Source organism: Taurulus bubalis (genome assembly GCF_910589615.1).
Source record: "Taurulus bubalis genome assembly, chromosome: 9".
Taxonomy (NCBI): domain Eukaryota; kingdom Metazoa; phylum Chordata; class Actinopteri; order Perciformes; family Cottidae; genus Taurulus; species Taurulus bubalis.
The window spans coordinates 431,233-454,973 of record NC_136597.1 but is presented as its reverse complement, the minus strand read 5'-3'; the positions used below and the strand labels follow the sequence as shown (position 1 = coordinate 454,973).

Sequence of the window (23,741 nt, the reverse complement as noted above, 5' to 3'; positions counted from 1 at the left end):
AAACACATGTAGAAACACACACGGAAACACACGTAGAAACACACACGGAAACACACACGGAAACAGACACGGAAACACACACAGAAACACACACGGAAACACACACACATGGAAACACACATAGAAACACACACAGAAACACACGGAAACACACGTAGAAACACACACGGAAACACACACGGAAACACACACGTAGAAACACACACGTAGAAACACACACGTAGAAACACACACGGAAACACACACGGAAACACACACGTAGAAACACACACGTAGAAAAACACACGGAAACACACGTAGAAACACACACGGAAACACACGTAGAAACACACACGGAAACACACGTAGAAACACACACGGAAACACACGTAGAAAAACACACGGAAACACACGTAGAAAAACACACGGAAACACACGTAGAAACACACACGGAAACACACGTAGAAACACACACGGAAACACACGTAGAAACACACACGGAAACACACGTAGAAACACACACGGAAACACACGTAGAAACACACACGGAAACACACGTAAAAACACACACGGAAACACACGTAGAAACACACACGGAAACACACACGGAAACACACGTAGAAACACACACGGAAACACACGTAGAAACACACACGGAAACACACGTAGAAACACACACGGAAACACACACGGAAACAGACACGGAAACACACACAGAAACACACACGGAAACACACACACATGGAAACACACATAGAAACACACACAGAAACACACGGAAACACACGTAGAAACACACACGTAGAAACACACACGGAAACACACACGGAAACACACACGTAGAAACACACACGTAGAAACACACACGTAGAAACACACACGGAAACACACACGTAGAAACACACACGTAGAAAAACACACGGAAACACACGTAGAAACACACACGGAAACACACGTAGAAACACACACGGAAACACACGTAGAAACACACACGGAAACACACGTAGAAACACACACGGAAACACACGTAGAAACACACACGGAAACACACGTAGAAACACACACGGAAACACACGTAGAAACACACACGGAAACACACACAGAAACACACACGGAAACACACGTAGAAACACACACGGAAACACACGTAGAAACAGACACGGAAACAGACACGGAAACACACGTAGAAACACACACAGAAACACACACGGAAACACACACACATGGAAACACACATGGAAACACACATAGAAACACACACGGAAACACACGTAGAAACACACACACATGGAAACACACACACATGGAAACACACATAGAAACACACACGGAAACACACGTAGAAACACACACAGAAACACACGTAGAAACACACACGGAAACAGACACGGAAACACACGTAGAAACACACACAGAAACACACACGGAAACACACACACATGGAAACACACATAGAAACACACACAGAAACACACGGAAACACACGTAGAAACACACACACATGGAAACACACGTAGAAACACACACGGAAACACACGTAGAAACACACGGTAACACACGTAGAAACACACACGTAGAAACACACACGGAAACACACACGGAAACACACACGGAAACACACGTAGAAACACACACGTAGAAACACACACGGAAACACACACGGAAACACACACGTAGAAACACACACGTAGAAAAACACACGGAAACACACGTAGAAACACACACGGAAACACACGTAGAAACACACACGGAAACACACGTAGAAACACACACAAAAACACACGGAAACACACGTAGAAACACACACGGAAACACACGTAGAAACACACACGGAAACACACGTAGAAACACACACGGAAACACACGTAGAAACACACACGGAAACACACACAGAAACACACACGGAAACACACGTAGAAACACACACGGAAACACACGTAGAAACACACACAAAAACACACGGAAACACACGTAGAAACACACACGTAGAAACACACACGGAAACACACACGGAAACACACACGTAGAAACACACACGTAGAAACACACACGTAGAAACACACACGGAAACACACATAGAAACACACACAAAAACACACGGAAACACACGTAGAAACACACACGTAGAAACACACACGGAAACACACACGGAAACACACACGTAGAAACACACACGTAGAAACACACACGTAGAAACACACACGGAAACACACGTAGAAACACACACGGAAACACACGTAGAAACACACACGGAAACACACGTAGAAACACACACGGAAACACACACAGAAACACACACGGAAACACACGTAGAAACACACACGGAAACACACGTAGAAACACACACGGAAACAGACACGGAAACACACGTAGAAACACACACAGAAACACACACGGAAACACACACACATGGAAACACACATGGAAACACACATAGAAACACACACGGAAACACACGTAGAAACACACACACATGGAAACACACACACATGGAAACACACATAGAAACACACACGGAAACACACGTAGAAACACACACAGAAACACACGTAGAAACACACACGGAAACACACACGGAAACACACGTAGAAACACACACAGAAACACACACGGAAACACACACACATGGAAACACACATAGAAACACACACAGAAACACACGGAAACACACGTAGAAACACACACACATGGAAACACACGTAGAAACACACACGGAAACACACGTAGAAACACACGGTAACACACGTAGAAACACACACGTAGAAACACACACGGAAACACACACGGAAACACACACGGAAACACACGTAGAAACACACACGTAGAAACACACACGGAAACACACACGGAAACACACACGTAGAAACACACACGTAGAAAAACACACGGAAACACACGTAGAAACACACACGGAAACACACGTAGAAACACACACGGAAACACACGTAGAAACACACACAAAAACACACGGAAACACACGTAGAAACACACACGGAAACACACGTAGAAACACACACGGAAACACACGTAGAAACACACACGGAAACACACGTAGAAACACACACGGAAACACACACAGAAACACACACGGAAACACACGTAGAAACACACACGGAAACACACGTAGAAACACACACAAAAACACACGGAAACACACGTAGAAACACACACGTAGAAACACACACGGAAACACACACGGAAACACACACGTAGAAACACACACGTAGAAACACACACGTAGAAACACACACGGAAACACACATAGAAACACACACAAAAACACACGGAAACACACGTAGAAACACACACGTAGAAACACACACGGAAACACACACGGAAACACACACGTAGAAACACACACGTAGAAACACACACGTAGAAACACACACGGAAACACACGTAGAAACACACACGGAAACACACGTAGAAACACACACGGAAACACACGTAGAAACACACACGGAAACACACACAGAAACACACACGGAAACACACGTAGAAACACACACGGAAACACACGTAGAAACACACACGGAAACAGACACGGAAACACACGTAGAAACACACACAGAAACACACACGGAAACACACACACATGGAAACACACATGGAAACACACATAGAAACACACACGGAAACACACGTAGAAACACACACACATGGAAACACACACACATGGAAACACACATAGAAACACACACGGAAACACACGTAGAAACACACACAGAAACACACGTAGAAACACACACGGAAACAGACACGGAAACACACGTAGAAACACACACAGAAACACACACGGAAACACACACACATGGAAACACACATAGAAACACACACAGAAACACACGGAAACACACGTAGAAACACACACACATGGAAACACACGTAGAAACACACACGGAAACACACGTAGAAACACACGGTAACACACGTAGAAACACACACGTAGAAACACACACGGAAACACACACGGAAACACACACGGAAACACACGTAGAAACACACACGTAGAAACACACACGGAAACACACACGGAAACACACACGTAGAAACACACACGTAGAAAAACACACGGAAACACACGTAGAAACACACACGGAAACACACGTAGAAACACACACGGAAACACACGTAGAAACACACACAAAAACACACGGAAACACACGTAGAAACACACACGGAAACACACGTAGAAACACACACGGAAACACACGTAGAAACACACACGGAAACACACGTAGAAACACACACGGAAACACACGTAGAAACACACACGGAAACACACACAGAAACACACACGGAAACACACGTAGAAACACACACGGAAACACACGTAGAAACACACACGGAAACACACGTAGAAACACACACGGAAACACACGTAGAAACACACACACATGGAAACACACATAGAAACACACACGGAAACACACGTAGAAACACACACAGAAACACACGTAGAAACACACACGGAAACAGACACGGAAACACACGTAGAAACACACACAGAAACACACACGGAAACACACACACATGGAAACACACATAGAAACACACACAGAAACACACGGAAACACACGTAGAAACACACACACATGGAAACACACGTAGAAACACACACGGAAACACACATAGAAACACACACGGAAACACACGTAGAAACACACACAGAAACACACGTAGAAACACACACGGAAACAGACACGGAAACACACGTAGAAACACACACAGAAACACACACGGAAACACACACACATGGAAACACACATAGAAACACACACAGAAACACACGGAAACACACGTAGAAACACACACACATGGAAACACACGTAGAAACACACACGGAAACACACGTAGAAACACACACGGTAACACACGTAGAAACACACACGTAGAAACACACACGGAAACACACACGGAAACACACACGGAAACACACGTAGAAACACACACGTAGAAACACACACGGAAACACACACGGAAACACACACGTAGAAACACACACGTAGAAAAACACACGGAAACACACGTAGAAACACACACGGAAACACACGTAGAAACACACACGGAAACACACGTAGAAACACACACAAAAACACACGGAAACACACGTAGAAACACACACGGAAACACACGTAGAAACACACACGGAAACACACGTAGAAACACACACGGAAACACACGTAGAAACACACACGGAAACACACGTAGAAACACACACGGAAACACACACAGAAACACACACGGAAACACACGTAGAAACACACACGGAAACACACGTAGAAACACACACGGAAACAGACACGGAAACACACGTAGAAACACACACAGAAACACACACGGAAACACACACACATGGAAACACACATAGAAACACACACAGAAACACACGGAAACACACGTAGAAACACACACACATGGAAACACACATAGAAACACACACGGAAACACACACGGAAACACACGTAGAAACACACACGGAAACACACGTAGAAACACACACGGAAACACACGTAGAAAAACACACGGAAACACACACAGAAACACACACGGAAACACACGTAGAAACACACACGGAAACACACACACATGGAAACACACACAGAAACACACAGAAACACACACGGAAACACACGTAGAAACACACACGGAAACACACACAGAAACACACATAGAAACACACACATAGAAACACATAGAAACACACACATAGAAACACACACAGAAACACACGTAGAAACACACACGGAAACACACGTAGAAACACACACGGAAACACACATAGAAACACACATAGAAACACACATAGAAACACATCGAAACACACACGGAAACACACACACAGAAACACACATAGAAACACACACAGAAACACACGTAGAAACACACGTAGAAACACACACAGAAACATACATAGAAACACACACAGAAACACATAGAAACACATAGAAACACACACAGAAACACACATAGAAACACATAGAAACACACACATAGAAACACACACACAGAAACACACACAGAAACACACGTAGAAACACACATAGAAACACACACAGAAACACACATAGAAACACACACAGAAACACACACACAGAAACACACATAGAAACACAAACAGAAACACACACATAGAAACACACATAGAAACACACATAGAAACACACACGGAAACACACACACAGAAACACACACAGAAACACACACAGAAACACACATAGAAACACACACGGAAACACACACACAGAAACACACACGGAAACACACATAGAAACACACACAGAAACACACACAGAAACACACAGACAGAAACACACACAGAAACACACACACAGAAACACACATAGAAACACACACATAGAAACACACACATAGAAACACACACAGAAACACACACAGAAACACACACACAGAAACACACACAGAAACACACATAGAAACACACATAGAAACACACACACACACACACAGAAACACACACAGAAACACACACAGAAACACACATAGAAACACACATAGAAACACACACACACACACAGAAACACACACAGAAACACACACAGAAACACACTAACTGCTACAGAGAGCATGTTCAATATTCTCTCCTCTCCCAGATGCTGGAGCCTCGCTTTAACTCAGACACGCTGGCCATGCTGCTGAACATCCCTCCTCAGAAGACACTGCTGAGACGCCACCTCACCACCAACTTCAACAACCTGGTGGGAGCACAGGCTCACCAGGAGAAGAGGGAGTACATGGAGGCCCCGGGCTACACCCCACTCAGCATCACAGCTAAAGTCAAGGTGAGAGAACAGCATGCAGCGTGGCGTGGAAGAGGGAGGACATGGAGGCCAATGCTGCATTAAGAGGACCCACAGCATGGGGGAGAAAAAGCTCCGTAATCTGAGGGGAAGCCTTGGTGTGTCGGCTCAGTCTCAGCTCTAAGCCCTCCGTGTGTTCAAGCCTGTGAGAGCAGGGTAAACATTCTGCTGCTCCTCGCAACGTTAAGACCCGCCTCAGCTTTAAGCCCCTCTGCGCTCTGCTGAAGAGAAAGGCAGAAATAATCCACCTGAGACACAATGATGACCCTTCATGACCTTGACACCTCGATCTTACATTTCTCAAGTCACTCCGTGAGCTTTCATTAGTCTGCTTTGTGTATGTGTGTGTGTGTGTGTGTGTGTGTGTGTGTGTGTCTGTGTGTGTGTGTGTTCCCAGATAAGCAGCCACAGTATCAAGTGATATCCTCCAGTGCTTTGTGATATTATCACTGTGGCTTAGCTAGAGGACCCATCTATTAAGCTGCTGTTTTCTGGTATCACTTTTTACTCACATGCCCTGAAGGCAACATGAAAATATGTAGAACAGAAACCCTGCATACAGATGTAGAACCTGTATCATCTGCATCCAGATGTAGAACCTGTATCATCTGCATACAGATGTAGAACCTGTATCATCTGCATACAGATGTAGAACATGTATCATCTGCATACAGATGTAGAACCTGTATCATCTGCATACAGATGTAGAACATGTATCATCTGCATACAGATGTAGAACATGTATCATCTGCATACAGATGTAGAACCTGTATCATCTGCATACAGATGTAGAACCTGTATCATCTGCATACAGATGTAGAACATGTATCATCTGCATAACCAATTCAAAACCAATGGGGGGGAACTGAGCGATTGTTATATAAAACTGTAAATCATAGCTTGTTTTCTGAAGAAGAAGAAAAGCTGAAGAAGAAGAAAAGAGTATTGAACACCATAAATAGTATATGTGAAATATATGGTTTGGTACATGAGAAAATTCAAATTTCACAGGACCTCGCCTGAATGTTCTCTGTTCTAAACCCTCTCTAACTTTGTTCCGCTTACCTTTATCAACCTTTGCAGAGAGAATGTTCACATATTGAGTTATGATTTGGGTTAGAGAATGTTCACATATTGAGTTATGATTTGGGTTAGAGAATGTTCACATATTGAGCTATGATTTGGGTTAGAGAATGTTCACATATTGAGTTATGATTTGGGTTAGAGAATGTTCACATATTGAGCTATGATTTGGGTTAGAGAATGTTCACATATTGAGCTATGATTTGGGTTAGAGAATGTTCACATAATGAGCTATGATTTGGGTTAGAGAATGTTCACATATTGAGCTATGATTTGGGTTAGAGTTGGACCTTACAGCTGCATCATTTCAAAGAAATAATCATCCTGAAAGTTTTTATAGGCCGACATGAAACCTTTTAATTTTTGCTGTGTGTCATCTTCATTTACTCTTAACCAGTAACATATAGACTGATATTTACACATCTGAACAACATCTCACATGTGTACTTTATGATAACACCCACATTATTTAAATAGCTCTGGTGGTTGCAGAGATACACCCTTTTTAGTTTGGGGATGACATTTTTGAGCAGAGGCCTAAAAATAGGTGGGATTACAAAGTGATAAAGAACGCTAACCAGCTTGATTCTGTGTTTAACACATTCTCTCAACAGAGCACATGGTTTCACCTTCCCCTATTGAAATTAAAAAAATGTATTACCATCATATCAGAGTCAGAATCAGAAACCGTTTATTTGCCAGGAATGTTTACACAAACGAGGAAATTTTTCTAGGCGGAAGGTGCAAACATTAGACATGAGACGTTAGACGAGACAAACAACAAACAACAATCAACGACAACAACAGTCTGTCAACGATATCAATATCTCAGCTTTCTCAGCCTATTTTATTGTGCTTGTTTTTGTTATGTCCACTTTCCTGACAGTCCCTGGTTTTAGGCGGTATTTACTTTAAGGTTTCATTCGGTTAAACCTTTGGCCTCTTATCTCGCCCCGTAGTTTGATCGTTAGGATTTAGGAGTTATTGCTTTACTGGTTGGCTCTAGGCCCTCTCGGTAGTCGTAGCCCTAACGACCCTGATCAAATGAGTACGTCTGCACCATCTCATTGCCTATTTCATACACTCACATGTTAGACACCCTGCCAAGCCTTACCCAGGGTCCTTAGGCTTAGACCTGAGGTTCCTCTGGCGGCGGCGGTCAACTCCTCAGTATCACACTTCTTCAGGACAGGGGAAGGAGGTCAGACTGCTAAAGAACGAGAGTCTTTAGTTTTAATTCCAGCTCCTTACTGAATGGTAAGGCTGTGGTTTTATTTCATTTTTTTTTCTCATAAAGTCACTTACAACCATTTCAATCAATGAGGCAAGCAATTCTAAATGGGTTTTCTAAATCAGCCTTTCCTACTTATAGTGGCTCCTCTTAAAATAAAAAGAGGTTTTAGTTCTGTCTCAAATCAGCTTTTGCTGGTTTAAGTCTGTCCTTTGTAATAAAAGAGTTTTTGCTGTCTGAAAAAGCTGGGAAATCTATTGTCTAGTCCAGGGGTGGGCAAACATTTTGGCTCAGGGGCCACATTGAATTAAAAAATTTGACAGACGGGCCGGGCCAGTATCAGATGGATGGAGAGTGTTTGTGTGAACCTGTCACAGGAGGACAATGTTTAGGACCCAAATGCAGACCACATGAGTATGAGTATCTGGTAAAACAGATTATTGGAGCCAAAGGGAAGGTGGGGAGCCTGTGGTCCGCCACAGGGGGTGCCGGGCGGTGTGAGACCCGTGGCTCTACACTGGAGGCCGGCGAGGCCGGCAGGGGGCGGTGTGAGAATATAACGTAAATGACTCAGCTTTTTTGTTCAACTCGCTGGTTAAATCTTCATCAATTTGTTCTACACGCCGAGTCACTGTTCTGCCTGATAAACTCCATTTTTCAAATTAGTTTTTGCTCTCTGGACATAAGAGACCTGCTGTTTCTACCATACATTCTTTCAAAAACTCTCCTTCAGAGAAAGGCTTGCTGGCTTTTGCTAATTTGAATGCTAGCAAAAAACTTGCCTTGGTGCTTGATTCTTGTATAGCAGTTTGGGGGAGAAAAATATTTTGCTGACTCTTTAAATTGGCTGCCAACCTCTTAGCAGTAGCCGCCCGTTCTGTCGTTGACTGTTGGCTAGCATAGTTAGCATGCTTGGCGGAAAAGTGGCGGCTAATATTGTATTCTTTGAATACTGCAATGGTTTCTTGGCAAATAAGACATACTGCCTCTGATCGTACTTCGGTGAAAACATACTGAGCAGTCCACTCATTAAAGACTCTGCGCTCACTGTGGACTTGTCTCTTCTTGGGTCCACTCATTGTGACAGAAGGGATCACTGCAGGAGGCTGGCAGACAGAACCCTATATGTCACATGACATGAGCGCGCAGGGTGGAATGTGGTTAGTTATGTTAGTTATACTGAGGAAAAACACTCTGCATGCAGCTGTCAGTTCATTTTACAACTCTAAACCTGTTGGAGTACAAACCCTGTCTCCGGCGACAGAAAGTGATTCATATTACCGTAATGCTTCTAAAGTTAACGCTTTACGACATAATTAAAAAGGATTCTGACCGCTAAGAAGTGGAGCTTTTCAGTGTTTTGCGGTATATTACGGTAATAAAAAAATTTAAAAAGTGTGGCCTTGTCTGTGGGATCAGTGGGGGAGGGGTGGAATGGACCAGCAGCACAGCAAGTGTTGCGTGTCGCTCTAGTCCAGCAGAACTCGGCAGGCAGCGGTCCGCACGGCGCTACAGACTGCTGGAACGCCTCTCTGCTCCCGACTTGATCCCAAAGCACGATGACCACAAGAGATGAAGCATGAAGAAACATCAACGCTGGTCTGTTGTGGTCATCGTGCTTCGGGAAACTGAACTTGGGAACGGAGAAGCGCTACAGCGTTTTTTTTAATTTTTTTATGTAATAATAATTATAATTCTCGGCGGGCCGGATTAAAATGCCCCGCGGGCCGGATCCAGGAAATCTGAGAAAAATCTGAATGTTCTGCCGCTAATATCCCACAGACAGTTCACTGCCACATCCGAATGCATCATCCTGCCTTTACGTTGAAACCTTATCCAATGATATTAGCTGAGTGGTCCTATTACACTGGAAGGATTACCCAACACACATTATAGAAGAAGGATTATATACCACTTGAGTGACATGAAGGTTATATTAAGCCATTATACTTTTTATGCGTTCATATTTTTCTACGATCATTCAATCCAGGTTATATAGTTTATGTACAGTTTGTGTATTGATGATGTATAGTCTATGTAGTAAAAATAAGCAAAACTCCCCAAATTACATTTTAATAAACAGAAATGACCTTTCATTCATGTTGTGTGTTTCCATGGCAGCTGAAGAAGTTGGGCCTCTCTAACCTGACTCACCTGCGGCGGCGGCGGCCGGATGAATCCACAGACTACGTGTGTCCGCTGGAGGCGCCCTCGGCTCGGTCCGGACGCCCCGCGGTGAACGGGGTGCCGGTGCGGCCCTACGCCGGCTTCAGGGGCCTGAGCCCCATCCTGGACCGGGAGCCCGACCGCTGCAGGGACCCGGCGGGGCTCGACCCCGGCGGGGCTGACCCATCGCCATGACGACGACTGTGACAACGACACGTGTTCTGGCAATCAAGCCGCTGCCACCTGTTCCCTGAGCTCGCATCCCATAATACCTCTGCTCCTCTAGAACCCTGTGCCTTACGAGTGAAGAGGTTCAGCTTCTACTGACACATCGATCTGAACGCTCCGTCTCTCAGCTGAGCTCATGATGAGAGAACACAGCTCTCTGACATCACTTCCTGTGGAGAGCTCTGCTGTACAGTATTAAGCCTTTACTCTAACGCGTGCATCACCAGTAGATGATTTTATATCCCATCATTTAACATTTATCGCCTTTAATACCCTTCTGTCACGTGGTTGAGATGAACTTGTGCAATATTTGCATTATATTATGGAGGGCGTTCATTTAATATGTATGTGATTGCAGAGCTAATTATTAAACAGCATGTTACATTTGAACTTGGGATGATAATTTTCTACTGTTATTTTCATATTTGCTGTAATAGTATTTTTATAGGAAAGAACATCCTGCTCTGCTAGAGGAAGCTTATATGTGGTCATGTAAATGTCAAACGTTTTACCAAATCATTTAATAAATAAAATCACACGTGTCAAGTTGATTCTCTATTTGTACACAACAGGTGGGAGAAGAAGAAGGGCTGCATTTCATTTTCTATTCATTTATGTTGGATGAACATTATTATGTTTTTTACTTTAGGAAGCACACTCTACTTCCTGCGTTCCTCTTTTTAAATCACTTCCTTAAGATGAAGACAAACAAATGTGGCTTCAGTCATTCACCTGCTTTCATCATCATCATCATCATCATCATCCTCCTCATCCTCGCCATCATGGCTGTTTATGACGCCAGCTTCCCGTTCTGCGTATATATATACACACACATATATATATATACACACACACTAATGCCTACAGTAGGAAAGTCATCAAGGTTTCACTGGAACTTTGATTGTAATGATAGCTTCATGAAACGTGTGTGTGTGTGTGTCTGTGTCTGTGTGTGTGTGTGTTGCAGATGGCAATCACAGAGGGTACCATGTTGCAAATACAAGCTTAGAGCATCAACAACCTCACAGTACACACACACACACACACTCACACGCACAGACACACAGACACACACACACGCAGTAAACCGGTCCTCCCATGGCTTTCAGAGTAAACGCTGCCGCTGCCTGAAGTCTTGCTGCTTCTTCCTGTTGTTTGCTGAAGTCACTTCATAATTGAACCCGAAGGCTTTGGATCAAACATGTAAAACCACTTCATAGCCAAACATCTCAAGTCAACCAGTTGAGCCTTGAGCCATGCTACTATATAAAACAACTAATGTGTAAAGATGAAATCATTATTATTAACAGTATCATTTTTTGTTATTTTGTTAATGTTTAAAATTGTGAGCAAATGTATGACATTGTGAATTTAACCTTTAATATTTATTATTTGGAAAAGGACAATTCTTATGCTTCCTTTCATGGTGCTCAAAAGAGTCATAATGAAAAATGATAAGCAGACATGTTGAGATGTCAGAGCATCACTGGTGTGAATAATGCTGCTGCATTGGTGCTAGTTCCTGCTCCTGCATTGAGCGTGAACACAATTAATACCAAAATACCAGAATGTGAGAATACAAGAAACACCTTCATCCTATTGTTTATTTCTTAGTGAGAGTTGGATGAGAAATTGGACAGCCCTCTCACGTCTGTGTGGTAAACTTGTAGCTGCAGCCAGCAGCCGTTAGCTTAGTTTAGCATGAACTGGAAACAGACGTAAACAGCTAGCATGGCTCTGTCCAATACTCGGCCCAATGGAAAACACGGAGTGGATGGCAGTGTATTACGGAGCTTGCAGAGACTTCCACCCCCGTGCTCTGTCTCCTGCCACCATGGAGCTGCTAAACACTCAATCCCTCACTAATAAATCCCTCCTCATATACGACCATATTCTGGACAAGGGGCTTGACTTCATGTGCCTAACAGACCTGGAATAAACCAGGGGACTACTCCGTGCTTAATGAAGCATGCCCCCCTGGGTATAACTATAATGCAAATCTCCATACTCCATGACAGTGCTTCTCATATACCGTCCTCCAAAACCAAACCCATCTTTTCTACCTGAGATAGGTGATCTCCTTACATCACTCTGCACTATGTCAACTAGTATTGTCATTGTTGGTGATTTAAATATCCATGTCGACAACCCCTCCTTCCTGAGTGTGCTTGAGGGTCTTGGCCTGCAGCAGCATGTTGAGGTTCCTACTCACACCAAAGGGCACACTCTGGATCTGGTTATCACTGACTCTGCTTCCATCAGTGACCTACAGGTTTATGATCTCAGTGTGTCCGACCACAAGGTGGTCTCAATGGCCTTGACTTTCTTGCTGCCTACTATTGGTCCTAAGCGTCAAATGTCTTTTCGGAACTGGAAAAGCATTGACCCAGCCACTATGACCATGGATCTGCAGCTCATCCCCTGCCCAGCCTCTGCATCAATGGATGAATTAGTGGAGCACTATAATACATCCTTGAGCAGTGTTTTTGATCTCCATGCCCCTGTCAAGTCACGTGAGGCCAACTTCTCACTCTCCGCTCCCTGGTTCACACATGAGCTGCAGAAAATAAAAACAGCTGGGCGTGTCCCAGAACGACGCTGCAGACACTCTGGGCTCACTGTCCATAAACTGGCCTTCCGTGAGCATCAAAGGGCATCAAAGGGCCTACTCCAACTCCCTTAGGGATGCTCGCTCACAGTTCTATTCCAGCTTAATCAATAAAAAACCTGGCAACTCTAAACAGCTTTATTCCAACATAAACCATCTCCTGAAGCCACAGCCATCCTCTTCAACTGAGGCTACAGAGGAGCAATGCAACAGCTTAATTGACTTTTTCAGATCAAAGGTCAACAACATTCGCTCTATGATGTCCAGCTCTCCATCTCTGCTTCCCTCTGACACCAACACCTTATCTGCGAGTGTGCTGTCTCCTCTAGATCTCGCTGAGGTTCAGGAGAGGCATGTTGAGGAAATCCTCAGAAAAATGAAATCCTGTACCTGTACCCCATTCCCACTGCTCTGCTCAAGTCACATGTCCCCACTCTCAGTCCTTTCATCACCAAAGTTGTTAACCTTTCCCTTTGCTCTGGCTGTGTCCCACCTGCTTTCAAGGTTGCTGTCATCCGTCCCCTTCTCAAGGACCCGGAGGTTCTAGCCAACTACAGGCCTATGTCCAACCTTGCCTTCCTGTCTGTTATGGAAATTAAACTTGTCTATCTCCTTCAGTGGAAAACAAATGCGATGTGAAACACTTAAATGTCCTTAAGTATTTATTAAACAGAAACTTGGAAATAATTCAATTGAATGGGCAGAGCTCTTCCCCACAAATGGCTCGGAGGTCTGACCCGGAAAAAATAGTTCACATGAGTTTTATACATCAACAATTATTCTTTGAAATGGTTGCCCTCCATGTGCAGACAGGAGTCAGGCCCCGTCACCCAGCTGGCGCCTGCCGCTTTGGCCCTGAGAAACAAAAGTGATAGCCCAAAGAAAGAAAACAAGAAAACAGAAGAATCCCAAACTCATCCTCCTGGACCTGACAGCTGCATTTGATACAGTGGATCACACCATCCTCCTAAAGCGCCTCCACACCACCATTGGACTATCAGACTCTGCACTCCAGTGGTTCCAGTCCTACCTTTCTGGCAGAACTGAATATGTTTCACTGGGAAGATGCAGGTCCAGACGGCTCCCAGTCTCCTGTGGAGTTCCACAAGGGTCGGTCCTCGGCCCCCTCCTAATCATTATTTACATGCTCCCCCTCGGCCGTGTCGTCAGCAGACATAGGATGTCCTTCCACTGTTATGCTGACGACACCCAGCTTTACATCAAAACTGCCCCAAGCTCCTCTGCAGCAATGTCATGTGTCACCGCCTGTCTTGGGGAGATAAAGGCGTGGGTGAGCAACAACTTTCTTCAGCTAAACAGCAGCAAAACTGAAGCCCTCCTTGTTGGCACCCCACACCAGGTTCAGTCATCCTCCATAACTCATCTCACCTTTGACCGTCAGGTCATACCCCTCTCCTCCACAGTCACTAATCTGGGAGTTCGGTTTGACCCTCAACTGACCTTTACTGGCCATATCAAATACCTGTGCAAAACCTCCTTTTACAATCTCAAAAACATCTCCAAACTCCACCCCACTTTAACCCTATCAGATGCAGAGAAGCTCGTGCACCCCTTTATCTCCTCAAGACTGGACTACTGCAACTCACTGTTCACTGGGATCACTTGCAAGAAAATCCAGACACTTCAATACATCCAAAACAGTGCTGCCAGGGTCCTGAAGAGAGTCCAGAAATATGACCACATATCACCCATTCTGCACTCACTACACTGGCTCACAGTCTCATTGGATCGACTACATTGACTACTACTCACCCATAAATGCATAAATGGACATGCACCTCCCTACCTACAAGAACTCATTACTCCCCAAACCTCCAACCGCACCCTCAGATCTACAAACCGCTCGCTCCTCCGGGTCCCCAACACCAAGCTCCACCATGGACCACCAGACCGGATCCCCAACACCAAGCTCCACCATGGACCACCAGACCGGATCCCCAACACCAAGCTCCACCATGGACCACCAGACCGGATCCCCAACACCAAGCTCCACCATGGACCACCAGACCAGGTCCCCAACACCAAGCTCCACCATGGACCACCAGACCGGATCCCCAACACCAAGCTCCACCACGGACCACCAGACCAGGTCCCCAACACCAAGCTCCACCATGGACCACCAGACCGGGTCCCCAACACCAAGCTCCACCATGGACCACCAGACCGGGTCCCCAACACCAAGCTCCACCATGGACCACCAGACCAGGTCCCCAACACAGTCTCCCTGACTACCTGAGGTCAACTCAGACACTGAACTCTTTAAGACTGGCCTAAAAAAACTTTTTATTCAGGAAGGCATTTTTTACCTTGTGTTGATTCATTGTCAGTTATTATTTATTTTTTTATTTTTTATTATGGGTTGCTTTAACTATGTTTTAACTCTGTTTTAATTTGTTTTACTATATATTGGCTCTGTGGCACTCTGAGTTTAAAAATGAAATCTATTATTATTAGTAGCATTATTAACTATCCCTTTAAATTAAAGTGCACAAAATATTTTACTAAAATTATCAAAATGAAAAGTATGTTAGCAGTGTTTTAATGTTCTAATCCAGCTGGTTGTATACTTGATGTATAATTGGGTTCTCTCTGAAATGAAGTGTTAGATAAGATAAAATAACATAATCCTTTATTGGGGAAATTGGAAGTGTTCATGGGATAAGTTTCCTCATACATCCTGCAAGGTGCCACATGTAGCATTTTAGACATAGCTGTATCATTTTCAATAACAAATAAGGCCTCTGTTAACACAGATGGTAGTCTTTCTGATGACACTGCTCTCAAAATCATGGCCATATTCTCCATAAATTGTTGTAAAAGTTGACTCTTGAAATAAAAAACCTGCTGTATTTGTTCTTTGTTGTACCATAAAGCAGCTGACACAAATAAGAGCCGATGATATACTGAAACTAATTGTGTAAACTGATCTTAGCTCAGTGGTGAACGACGACTCCCATGACTCCCATGACGCTTTGCTTCCAGTACCTGCTCAGCCGAGACGAGCTGCAGAAGGAGAAGGAGCAGCATCATTGTCTGAGCGGTCTCAGACAATGATGCTGTTGGCTGACTAATGCTGTCCATCAACAAAGTACACCTGAAGCCCCGCCTAACACTGTGAAGCTGTTACATCGACTAGCCGCTCACGTCTCACCTACAGTCGCTCTGTACTCACTCTGTGATGGACGTAGGAGCACCAGTGGAAACAATCATCATGTGCCGCTTACAGAAATCTTTGTTTTCATTTTCTACAATAACTGAGCTGTTACTCATTAGACCTTTGGGGTTTTTCTTGTAATGCTTCCCTTGTTTATCTATGCAATGTGCCCTCAAATGCTCCCACTGTGTACTGACATACTCTACTGGTATATGAAAGGGGAAACAGGGACACATGTCCTGCCTCATGGCGATCATGTGATATGCAGAGAAGGCTATGATGGGTTTTATGGAATATTCGATGAAATAGTGCTCAAAGATTTCACAAGAAATGTAACAGGAGAGGCCCAAAAAGAGTTGGATTGGAATTTGATCCAATCAATGGGATGGAAAACATACACATTTACATTGTATGTGTGTATATTGTGTTGAGTTAAGTTCCTCAGCATGATCATGTTGACATGAAGAGACATTACCAGCAGATGTTGGTCCAAACTGCTTGTTTTGTTTTGCTGGAGAGGAGACACTAATGGAAAAGGCTGAAGAGGACACAAACTGGTCTCACCCATGTTGCTTTGTTGAAATTACTTTTATTATTTCAGGAGCAAAAGATTCAGTGGAGATGATTTATAGTATTTACTATAAACTGAGATACAAAAGCAGAGAAGACATTTGACTCCACTAAAGCCTCTTCATGAAAGGCAAACACATCAGAGGAACGACAGAATTCCTCTGCAGGTAATTAAATGACCTGAATGCTCCTCAGACTGATCTGAGGACGGCTCTGGACACATTGCTGAGAGACAGAATCTTTGATATTGTAGATCATTATTATTGTATCATCCAGCAACGAACCAGTGCATAACATGACAGAACACAGTTAGTCAGTAAGATAAGGTGATGTATGAAATGTGTGAAGGAAAGAAGCTCTCACAGCATAAGAAAGTGGGAATGTATTATGCCAATCAAGCTCAATCAATACTTAGTGCATAGTAGTCCAGAAATATCAGCTATTCAGTGACCCCATTACATAATCAGTTCACTGAAAGCACTGGCCACTTCCTATCTGTATTGCAATTCTGAGTGAATAAACATGCACTTTTCAATATTTTTTTTTTTTTTATATTAAAAGTTGATCAAATAACGTAGAGATGCACTGATAGTGAATGAATGGCTGGATTGGTATCAGAGACCATTATTTGAATAAATTACGATTCAGTACAATGACATCTATGTATTTATTTGTTACATTTTGTCTTACAGAGTTAGGGGAGCATTGCCGGTCTAGCATGATGTAGCAAACAGTGTACTAATGCACACTGCTATCTGATCAGTAGTGGACCTAGTGAGATGTGAAAAGGGTCGTAGTGATGAACGCACAGAGAATTCTCATTCCGCAGCTCCAATCAGCTGTTTTTGTGTCTTTTAGCTTAGTGTTTTGTTTTTATGGCCCAAAACTCTCATAATAAGGTTCATGCTGTCGGCTCTCGTCAACCCAGACACAGTTGCAGGCTAACAGTTAGAGGCTAACAGTTAGAGGCTAACAGTTACAGGCGAACAGTTACAGGCGAACAGTTACAGGCTAACAGTTAGAGGCAAACAGTTACAGGCGAACACTTACAGGCTAACAGTTACAGGCAAACAGTTACAGGCTAACAGTTACAGGCTAACAGTTACAGGCAAACAGTAACAGGCTAACAGTTACAGGCTAACAGTTACAGGCTAACAGTTACAGGCGAACAGTTACAGGCTAACAGTTAGAGGCTAACAGTTACAGGCGAACACTTACAGGCTAACAGTTACAGGCTAACAGTTACAGGCGAACAGTTACAGGCAAACAGTAACAGGCTAACAGTTACAGGCTAACAGTTACAGGCTAACAGTTACAGGCGAACAGTTACAGGCTAACAGTTAGAGGCTAACAGTTACAGGCTAACAGTTACAGGCGAACAGTTACAGCCTAACAGTTACAGGCTAACAGTTAGAGCCTAACAGTTACAGTCTAACATTTAGAATTGAGCATTTAGCAGCTAAAGAGACACACATTTGTCTCAGGAGTTGGGTCTGAAAGGAATCTTATCTCAATGTATTATTTGTATGTTGTTGTGCTTTTGTTAAGAAATAAATGTTGGCAAATGTATTATCGTATTTTGCAATGATACATCGCACACAAAAATATAAAATGATAGAACTATTTGGTCTGGTATGAGCAGAGACTATGGATCATACTGTTATTGTACTGTAAGGTACAGCACTGGTTCTAAGCACTGTATAACTGGCCATGTCCATACTTTACTAAGTATACGCATGAGTGCACACATAAGAGCAGAATGATATGATAGATTGTTTGGTTGTTTTGAGTCTTCTGAGAGCTAAACAGCAAATGATGTCAGTAAGGTAACCTCAGGCATTAGCAAACGCAGGCAGTGCCTGCATTGACACACTGGTAGGGTACAGCCATTGGACGATCCTACAGCTGACAAAAAGAGGATGCCTTATTGGTCGTGAGATTAATAAATGTCTGATGAAGTCCTTCCTCACCATCCAGCCGGCCCAAACTGCCCTCTCATCCTATAATGGGACATTACCATAGAGAGCCACCCTTCAGGTCCTCGTCTGTGCTTCCTTTTGAAAAGAGACAGTGAAGTATTTTGTTTACCCATCAAACCCTTCAGGCTTACCCCAGTTGACTGGGAAGGTGAGTCTTGTGTTGACTTACCTAAAATGTGACAAGTTACAGACACCACACCCCTATTAACACTGTTGCAGGAAAGCTGGGATAGAAATTCTTCTTTTTTTCTACTGAAAGTTCTGTACACGTTAGGAGACTGAAGACGGAGCTTCACGTACGGCAGCACTCACCTGTACCTCAGCAGGGAAGGCACCGGAGCGGAGAGCAGGCTTTGGACTTGGAACTACGGAAACCTCCAGACCCATCCTGGTGAGCAGCTTTCATGTTTTATAGATACCAGACCATGTTATTCTCACTGTTTTTGTGCATTGCATAAGTGGACAAAACATGGTAGGTTTATATACAATATGAAGAGGTGATTATGTATTCACTGCAAAATGAAAGACCGTAGCAATGAATCCATATGGCAGGACAGCATTAATACAGATGTACCTCAAAATACTAGACTGAACTTTTACCACCACCTTTTCAGTGTATCGGGGAGACCGCCCTGTGATCTCCATCATCAGTCCACCATGGGCCAGACCATCAGCAAAACCTCTTCTAGCCCCCTCCAGAACTCCCAGTTGTTCTCCTCCTTTAAGCGCCGCTCCCCCAGTCCCACCAATGACCTGAACATGACCCCTCGCCCGAGCATCTTCTCCACACTGAGGCCCCCCGCTGCCAAACCCAACAATGTCATATCTCTGTTCAACGACTGTATCTCTGCCGCCTCATCCAGAACTCAAGAGTACCTCCTCTTCAAAGACCCAGAGGACAAGTTCCACCCGAGCCCTGAGGTGCTCACTGAGGTTGGTAACTTTGTACAGCAAAGAAAAAAAACTATTCTTTTCAGTGGTCTTTAAACCATCTTGTCTGCCAACAGATCTTCCTGATGACATACATCTCTCAGAGCGTCAGCCTCAAAATGACAGACACCTTCAACTGCACGGCCATGACGCCCGAGCAACGCATCCTCCTGGGGGCCGACTGGGTCTGGGCCATGCTGGAGAAGCCGAGCAAGAACCCTCAGATCCAGATCGCCGTGCAGGTCCTACACCTGCAGGACAAGGAGGAAGCCGAGGAGGACGGCATCAACCCGGAGGCCTGCAGCGAGTCGGTCCAGATCGCCCAGAAGGAGTCCAGCAACAAGACCATGTACGAGAGGCTGGTGGACTTCTGCACTTCCATCGGCAAGGACTGCTATGTCCTCTTCTTGTTCATGGGGAAGAAAAGCGACACGGGCAATATCTACGGCGTCCTCAGCAACAACTTTGAGGCTGCCATCGGGAAGTGTGAGAAGATTGACAGAGCTTTTATCGAGAACTTCTTCAAAGGCTCAAGGTATCTCTATACACCTTCAGGAATGATGCAGGCCATTGTCTCCAAGAAAGAGGGAGACTCTCTCACCCTCATGATTAAATTCAGCTGAACAAGAGTGACTCAAAATATGTAATGGCCAATAACTCAATTTAGTAATATAACTTTATGTGTTAGAAATTGGGGTCTCTTGGTGCATCTCTGGAGGAACAGCCTTCAGACGTAAACTATGTTGAGTTTGTTAAAGTCGTATGGAGAAGATTCTGGTAATGTTCTATCTTTCCCAGGTGTTGATGGTGCTTCTTACAAGAATGTCAGTTCAGCTTTCTGAACGTTTTCTGCTTTTTACTCGGAGTCCTGTTTTCTAACAACTTAATCCTATCAAACACGTCATGTTAGAAAAAAATGAGACCAAACATGCGCTGACACATTCTATAAAAAGGTTTCATCATCTATTTCTAAAATAGCACAACACAATGGTCACGCTTTAGTAGGTAACCGGAGAGCTTGCCAGCGTGTGAATGTGAGTTTTAATCAGTTATCTTTATTTTCCTGTGATATATTGACAGTGTGCTTTTTACTGAGAACTACACTACATAATGGAACAAGGAAAATGATACCCAAAGTTGAGAATAAGTGGATTGTTTTTTAGTACCAACCTCACTGTGTTTGACTAAGAACCACCACTAAAACCAGTTTGTCTCAAACAAAAACAAAATCTTCTCACGGTGTCATGAATAACATTAATGATGGCTGCGTTCCATTTCATGTTTTACTTCCACTGCTGTACATCAAACACGTAGCCTCAAATGAAACCCTGTTCTATACAGACAGCTAAACTCCACAGCGGCCATCAGCCTGCAGTATTTATTCAAAGAAAGCCGTAAATTAAAATGATTAAATGATACTAATTAGAATATTGTGGTCAGTCACTTTATTTAGCTGCATTCCAGTGAAAACACAGATGACTGTTCACAATGAACAACGCTTTCTTCACTGTGATATTTTGCATATTGCCACTGAGCAGCTTGAGCTCCATCTTTACTGTTTGGGTCAGACAGACATTGGCATGAAAGGATTTTTAGTTACTACTCCGCTTGAGGTGAATTCTTCTTTTCTTTGTGCATTGCAACAGGTTAAGGCTGTGTGGCGTACTGTGGGTGCAGTAGACGTTCATCCTTTTATTTACAGTAGATTCTGAAAGGATGAAGATATTAATAACATTTTTTGTCTTCTTTATGGTTTTTTAAAATATAGTTTGAATATAAACTATATATGTAACATCTGTATACAGTAGGGGAAAACATTAACAAGTACAAATATTTGTTTTCATCATTTATCAAATGTGAAATAAACCAAATGTCTTGATGGCTAACACAAAAAACAAGAATGGATGAATCTGCAAATATTGTGAATCTCTCATATTGTCAAAATAACATATAACACATGTTCTCAATATGTATCCGACTCATGTTTAGTCCCTCAATACTGTCATTGTTGTTGTTGTTTTACTAAGAATTAGCATGGGTTTGTTGGGGTTAGGAGACCGCATGTGATTTCATTTTCTGCAAGCTGGGAACCTGAAGATTGATTTGAGATGCAGCTCTGCACGGTGTCGTTTAACTGGATGGGGAGCACTTCTGTTTTGGAAACTTATTGTCAATATAGCTTTGAAAGCCATGTGTCCTCTGAATGCCCAAGGTCATAGTTTGTGGTTGTAAAGTTGCATGAAGCTGTAATTATGCTAGAGGTCACAACAGGTCATTGTATGCAGTGATGATTAGTTTGAAACTACAGTGAAATGGCCACTAGGGGTCAATCATACATGCAATGAGCTCATCGGAGTCTCAGCCTCCTATCAAACCCAGTCTTTGCAATTCAAGACTGTTTAGGGATCCCTTTTGCAGAAATATTCAATTACACCATTTATGAACAAGTGAAAAACTCCTTGTTTTGGCATTAAACTGCATGGGGATTATCATAAAGTGTAGCCCTAAACTTATCGTTCAACCCATTCTCATCCACATGAGATGAAGGGAAATCGCCATGCCAATTTTTCCTCGTCAAACTGCAGCCTAGCTTTGGAGCGTTACTCAAACGAGCCTCTGAAAGACAGGTTCAACCTGAAAAGACGTCATAACGTCACAGAAACAGAAAATCTGTAGAAATGGTGTCAGAGTGTAGGCGCTGCACCACAACCTCTTCCTGTTTTCCCATCAGTAAATACAAGTTCAAAATTGATTTGAGCCCTGAGGCAAAGTCACCGAAATATCTCATATGTGCTTCCACAAGGTTCTCAAACACTCACTGAGATAAAGCCATTCCATTGGCCTCAGCTGTATTCAGTTAGCATGCTAACACCTTAAACTGAGATGGTGAACTTGGAACACACATTGCATAACAGTGTTACAATGCCAACGCATCAACAACTAAATGTGTCTGCTTAGATAAATGTTGGAA

At 43.5% G+C, this 23,741-nt stretch overlaps 2 protein-coding genes across 2 annotated transcripts in view; both read left to right on the top strand.

Moving 5' to 3' along the window:
- ppfibp2b (PPFIA binding protein 2b) overlaps positions 1-12,050 on the top strand; it is a 90,186-nt gene extending 78,136 nt beyond the window's left edge. The window contains exons 25-26 of the mRNA XM_079224290.1: positions 6,594-6,782; positions 11,236-12,050. Of these exons, the coding sequence (XP_079080416.1) occupies positions 6,594-6,782; positions 11,236-11,475 (429 nt within the window). The 3' untranslated portion in view covers positions 11,476-12,050. The remainder of the gene's footprint in view (positions 1-6,593; positions 6,783-11,235) is intronic.
- Positions 12,051-20,121: 8,071 nt separating this feature from the next.
- Positions 20,122-22,803, top strand: rep15 (RAB15 effector protein). Its single transcript, XM_079223612.1, has 3 exons — positions 20,122-20,231; positions 20,455-20,773; positions 20,848-22,803. Exons 2-3 carry the CDS (start codon positions 20,498-20,500, stop codon positions 21,391-21,393), a joined length of 822 nt encoding a protein of 273 aa, XP_079079738.1. The 5' UTR covers positions 20,122-20,231; positions 20,455-20,497; the 3' UTR covers positions 21,394-22,803.
- The last annotated feature ends 938 nt before the right edge of the window (positions 22,804-23,741 follow it).